Source organism: Myotis daubentonii, chromosome 9, assembly GCF_963259705.1.
Source record: "Myotis daubentonii chromosome 9, mMyoDau2.1, whole genome shotgun sequence".
NCBI classification, from domain to species: domain Eukaryota; kingdom Metazoa; phylum Chordata; class Mammalia; order Chiroptera; family Vespertilionidae; genus Myotis; species Myotis daubentonii.
The window spans coordinates 18,574,709-18,581,230 of NC_081848.1; the positions used below are offsets into that span (position 1 = coordinate 18,574,709).

The 6,522-nt window shown below is 45.5% G+C and overlaps 1 protein-coding gene across 4 annotated transcripts in view; it reads right to left on the reverse strand.

The window, feature by feature from the left end:
- Positions 1-2,671, reverse strand: part of CEP126 (centrosomal protein 126) — a 66,925-nt gene extending 64,254 nt beyond the window's left edge. For 3 of the 4 annotated variants that reach the window (XM_059708052.1, XM_059708054.1, XM_059708055.1), the window contains exon 1: positions 2,271-2,671. In XM_059708052.1, coding sequence (XP_059564035.1) covers positions 2,271-2,398 — 128 coding nt within the window. In that variant the 5' untranslated portion in view covers positions 2,399-2,671. The remainder of the gene's footprint in view (positions 1-2,270) is intronic. The other variant, XM_059708053.1, reaches the window with a different exon arrangement.
- Positions 2,672-6,522: the final 3,851 nt, after the last annotated feature.

Consider the following 6,522-nt stretch of genomic DNA (forward strand, 5'->3'; position numbering starts at 1 on the left):
TCCTATGTCCAGCCACACAAGGATACTTATGAAGAGAACATGCCATGATATATCATGCCATTATCTCTTAGCACATGCTTGACTAACTCATCCTTTCAGGGTGCAAAGAACCAAGGATGTTATTAAAAAAATTGTGCAGGTAATCAAGAATAGGGTATAAATTGGGTAGAGAAGAAAGAGAGACAAAGTGGGTCTAGGATAAAAATGGAAGGGAAAAAGAGTGGAGGTACTTATGAGAAAAGAAGAAGCTCAGTGTGAAGGGGATATGAGACAATTCACTTCAGCTAATTATAATTAGGAAAATGCATTTAAAGAAATTTTGACAAATAGAAAGCTGGATGTCGCTCAGTACTGACTTCATATTTGAAAATCACCTGTGGAAATTTTACCAAGTTAGTTAATTTTTTTAAGATGACAGGTCTTTCAGTTTTTTTTCTGTCATTCATTCAAATAAATGTGAGCATTACAGACACTAAGGAAATACAAATTAATATTTATAAAGGATGCTTAAGTGTTTCTTTAATTAGTAACATATTCTTGATTTAGTGTCAGTCTTTATGATATTAAGAAAGAATTCCTTTATTCCAATTTAAATATATGTACACACTATGTATTTTATATATACTAGCAAAATATATATGTAGGCACATGTTTATATATGTATGTGTGTATATATACATACTAGCAAACGTTACTGGGTTTTGTCAAAGCCCCCTGGGCATCTATTAAAATGATCATTTACAGCTTTAGAAATTTTAACCATATGTTATAAATACATTTAGTACTGAAGTATATTTTTAGTAATATATGTCTTTAAGAAAGCCATCATTACAATTCTGGAATTAGGTCTTTTTGGTTTTGTTCATTTGAGGTATTGCTGAATTTCTATGATATATGTATCAACATTCATGCTACATAAAATTAAAAGAATTCAGTCTACCACCATTTCATTAATGAAAATGATGGAAATCCACACTCTGTCAATGAGTCACTGACAATGCTTCCCTAGATTTAGAGATAAATCAGGGTCAGTGCAATAGGAGTTTAGTGTTCCAGAAAACACAATCAGAATCAAATCCCTGCTGAAAACAATACTGCTCATTCCAGAACACATCTTTGCGGGGACCGATTTGGGGGAGCAGCAAAGCCAAGGCCAAAGTGAGTAGGGTGAATAGTGAATAGGTAAGCGGAACCAGGAGGTGCTACGGCCGGCTACCATGGTCGGAACTTAGCCAAAGAAGGAAAAGACGGCAGGGCAGAAGCTGGAGGAAAGCACCATCCGAGGAGAGAGAGGTGTTTTCGCAAAGATCCCCAGGACCCAGAACAGGGGCTGCCAAGCGCAGGCCCTAAGGTTAAACGCGCCGACTTGCTGGCAAAGGTGCAGCATCCCAGAAGTTAGTGGCAGACAACGCGGGTAAACACGGGGTTCGCTAGAAAAGAGGGGGCACTCCGCTTTCCGACAAAAATGAAGATGCGGCTGCCTCAACACCATCCCTGCCGCCAAGTCCTTTGAGAGCACAGCGGTGAAATGCGAATTCTCACAATATCCTCCAAAAGGAAGAAACACGACGTACACACTCTGAAAAGAAAACTCGCACTCTTTCGATTTTCCTACAACGCCACCCACAGCCACCTCCCGGCGGGCGCGGCCCCCTCCCCGGGGAGGTCGGAGCGGAGCCGGCAGGCAGCACCCGGCCCTTGGCTGCGCCCGCTCGCTCCGCTGTCGCTCCGACAACGGCCGGGGCAGGGGACGGAAAACAAAACAAAACAAAACAAAACAAAACAAAACAAAACAAAACAACAAAACTCCCCCCTGCGCAGCTCCGGTAAATGACTTAGCGGCGCGTTAGGTCGACTGCTCAAACAGGCAACATAGCAAAGCGTTTTTACTTCTTTGCGGAAGTCTTCTCTCCGAGCAGCATGAGGGATCAGGAGGAGAACACCGCCAAGTAAAGGGACCTAATCCTAGAAGGCGAGAACACAATCCCCGCGGCACACGCCGAGCCGGCATTTTAAAACTCGCAACGATTTTACACCCAAGGTGAAGAATGGGGGCGGGAGCACAAGGCGGCGGCGGGGAGGCGGTCAAGGGTAAAACGGTGTCATCTCAGGTCTAAGGGGGAGCAGCGACGGAGCTAAAGCGAAGGTCCGCCCGGGATGACTGGGGGCTTCCGTCACCCAGCGCCCCCGGGAGAGGGAATCTAACGGGGAAAAGATGGACCCGCGGCCAACACGCCGCGCCGGCGGCCGCCGCTGGGAAGGAAGGATACAGGTGAGCGCCGGGTCCGCGCCGCCCGCCGCCCTCCCGAGGGTCGAGGGGGCCTCCGTCGCGGGCGTCCGAGGGTTCGGCGCCCGGTCTCGCGACCGCGCTCCGGGCTCCCGGCCTCCGGGTCAGCATCCTTCACCTCCGCGCCGCCTGCGGGCTCGCCCCTAGCGCCGCCCTCATGGCCGCTCGGGCCTCTGCTCCTCCTCCTCCTCGGCCCCTCCCTACACTCGGCCTCTCGGGTCCCGAGTCACGGGCGAGGAAGGGTGGCCCGTGGCGGCGCTGGTTCGCGCTCAGCGGCGCTGGTGGCTGTGGTGGCGACGGCAGCTTCGGTGGGCAACTTTTCTGGCAACTGGAGAGGTGGTGACGGCGACCCCACCGCCGCCGCCGCCATCTTGACAACCAACCGACGCGGCGTCCTTGGTGACAGAAACCAGGGCGGGGCTGGGCGGGGCGGGGCGGGGTGCGGATGGGCGGGGCCGACGCCCGAGGCAACCAATAGGAGGCTCTGGCGGCCCCGCCTGCTCCAATTGCCCGGCTAGCGACCGGTGGGAACCTTGGCGTCTCCTGGGACCCGCGTCTTTGCTGAAGTGAATTCAATTCCGCGTCAGAATCTGACTCGGTTCTATCATCTTTTTTTTTTTTTAATATTTTTATTGAGTTCAGAGAGGAAGGAAGAGGGAGAGAGAGATAGAAACATCCACGATGAGTGAGAATCATGGATCGGCTGCCTCCTGCAAGTCCCCCACTGGGGATGGAGCCCACAACCCGGGCATGTGTCCTTGACCGGAATTGAACCTGGGACCCTTCAGTTCGCAGGCCAACACTCTATCCACTGAGCAAAACCGGCCAGGGCTCTATCATCTTTTTTTTTATGAAGCTGTTTTCGTGGGGGGTATTGAGTCATCAGAGACAGGAGATGCAAAATCCCCAGCTACAGCTGCCGTGGGGATTCGGGAATGATTTCCTCCTCGGGGGTAATTGGTGTTGAACTACCTGAATCCTGTTGTGGGGTTTGAGTTGTTTTTCTGGGGCATTATTATCCCCCAAACCCTCTCTTTTAAAAAGCTTCTGAAATGGAAATTTCCTTTCTCGGCATTCTCTCACCCACTCCTGCCGGGATCTGCAGCCGTTTTCCAGGCCATTTCCCTACCTAAAAGGCTGACATTTCAAAGGCTCCTAATGGTGCGTGCCTTTCAGCCAGATTCTGGAAATAGACCATCAGAGCATCTGTAGCCTGGAAAGAAGTCCAAAGTTAGTCTCGTCATCTCCTGGGAAGATATGCCAAAAGAGATCGTATTGAAATTGTTCCAGGAGGTATGGAAAATTGAATGGGTTTTTGAGCCATCAGTGTAATGGCTCTACGAGTGAAAATTTGAAAAAAGGCTGAAATTTTCTGTTGGAGCCCATTATAAAAGTCCATATAAATTTGGACCGTATTTCAGCCAGGTTTTATTTTGTTGGAAAAATTCCCAGATTGGAAGCAGAATGTACAAACCAATAAAGATCACTCATCCATCATGCAAACATGTCTGCCTTTGTGAATCAATTTGTTCATGTTTAGAGTTCAAATAATAAACTTTTCCAGTTGAAACTATTTAAAAAGAAGTTTTTTGCAAAGTTGGGTGCATTGACTCGAAATGTGCTCTGGTAACAGATTTTAAAGTGCCACAACAAATCCAGTTTTTTTAAAAATATGTATTTTTATTGATTTTAGAGAGAGAGGAAAGAAGGAGAGAGAAGTCAATGTGAGAAACATCAATCTGTTGCCTGGGTGGGAGTAGAACTGGTGACCTTTTGGAGCATGGGACCACCCTCAACCAAAGGAGCCACACTGGCCAGGACCAAATCCAATTTTGACTTGGAACATGAAACACATAAGCCCCTGTAAGGACAATGCCAAGATGATATAATATATAATTCTGGCTGAGAAAGGCTATATGTGTACACTTGGACGATTAACTATCTTGGCACGTTTTTAACTGGACTAGCCATAGGCATTGACCTTGATTCTATTCCCATTGTTATTATCACAAGTATGTTTCTCTAGTGCCAATTAGAGCAATGAGAGAAGGAGAGAGGGGGAGAGAGAGAAAGAGAGAGAGAGAGAGAGAGAGAGAGAGAGGATAAGAGAGAGAGAGAGCGCCAAAGTAGGGCAGTGCACAGTGAAAATAAAAGGGAGAAGGTTGTGGTTGCTGTTTGGAGTATTTAGGCATGCATTTTTAGCCTTCTTGAAAAGCTAGCATTTGCTAATTATTAAGTTTAGTATCTCATAACTCCTAGACACCTTACTGCTTTGTTGTATGTAGTATTAGCATTAAGAAGCATGAATTGGTTGCCTACAAATATTTTGCTCATATAAAGGTTCTTCATGTATATGTTGTTTTACAATAGCCAAAAAAATAGGTAAATTGTGAACATAATATTGCCAGCTTTTTAAAAATAAATCACAGGAACTAATTTTTTGGCCCTAAGTTATTTCTTTCTTCAAAATATTAAGCAAGTTTTCCACATTTTATTTAGTTACTAGATGCCTGGTGCATGAAACTTGTGCACTGTTGGGGGTGGGGGGCAGTGTCCCTCAGCCCGGCCTACGCCCTCTCACAGTCCAGGACCCTTCGGGAGATGTCCGCCTGCTCGCTCCTTACTGCTCAGCTTGCTGTTCCTTAGTCTTGCTATGGAGGCGGGAGAGGCTCCTGCCACCGCTGTTGTGCTCCCCAGCCATGAGCCCAGCTTCTGTGGGAGCGCACTGACCACCAGGGGGCAGCTCCTGAATTGATTGCCTGCCCCCTGGTGGTCAGTGCACATCATAACGACCAGTCGTTCTGGTAGTTCCGCCATAATGGTTGCTTAGGCTATTATATATATAGATATAGTCATAAATTCTTTTAAAAGGGCTTTATTTGGGTAATAGAAAGATAATTTGAATTAGTTATAAACTTTATCTCTTGACAGGAAAGGCAAATATGATTGAAGCAAAAAAAGAATATATTAAAATCTTTATGTTTTGTCAGAAGAGATATCCATATTAAATATAATGCTTGATTCTTTCACACTCCAAAAGTGTGAAATAAAATATTTTTATTTAAATAAAAGTGTGAAATAAAATTTTTTGGTGTGTGTTAATCCTCACCCGAGTATATTTTTCCATTGATTTTTAGGGAGAGTGGAAGAGAGAGGGAAAGACAGAGAGAAGTATTCATGTGATTGCCTCCTGCATGTGCCCCAACCAGGGCCGGGCCTGGGGAGGAACCTGCAACCAAGGTACGTGCCCTTGACCAGAATCAAACCCAGGATCCTTTGGTCTGCAGGCCGTGCACTATCCACTGAACCAAACTGGCTAGGGCTAAAATTATTTTTTTTTAATTAAGGAAACATATATTGAGCATGTGCCAAGCCTTTTAGGTGCTGGGGATTCAGTGGGGAACAAAATTTCCAAGTCCCTATGCTCATGAAGCTTGCATTTTTATTTTCTCTCCCTCCAGAATAGATCATGTAGTGACAAGTGCTACAAGGAAAAATGGCATAGTGTGGGGGAATAAAGACTGATGTCAGTTCTATTTTAGGTAAAGTGCTCAGGGAAGTCCTCTGAGAAAGGGAAATTAGGGCAGAGGTCAGAATGAAGAAAAGAGTCTACGGCCATACCACCCTGAACGCGCCCGATCTCGTCAGAATGAAGAAAAGAAGTTGCCATTCAAATATTTGAATGAAGAATATTATAGGCAAAGGATGCTGTAAGGGAAAAAGGCTTTGAAGGACAGCGTTATTTGATGTGTTCAAAGAACAGCAACAAGACCACTGTGTTTAGAACAGAGTGAGGTAGGGGAAGTGTGTTAGTATATGAGATTGAAGAAGTGCATGGGGGATGTACTTCAGATTCATTATGCAGGAAATGAATATAAAATCCAACTTCCAATGGAAGGAATGCCATTGGAGAATTTTGAGTAGGGGGGTAATATGATAGGATTCAACCTTAAAAAATAATCATACTAGTGGGCTGTGGGGAAATTTAGACTATAATCGATAAAACTAGACACAATGAGGCTGGTTTGAATGTTACAGTTGGTAAGGTGAGAGATTATGGAGACTTGGACTACAATGGTAGTTATGGGAGTGGCAAGAAGTGTTCAAAATTTTAACCTTGAGCCAATAAGTGTTGATGAGTGGTTGTGGTGAGTAGGGGAAAAAAGAGTTAAATGTGACTCAGATTCGGAACTGGAGCACTGATTAAAGGGTATTGCCGAATACTAAGACAGAGA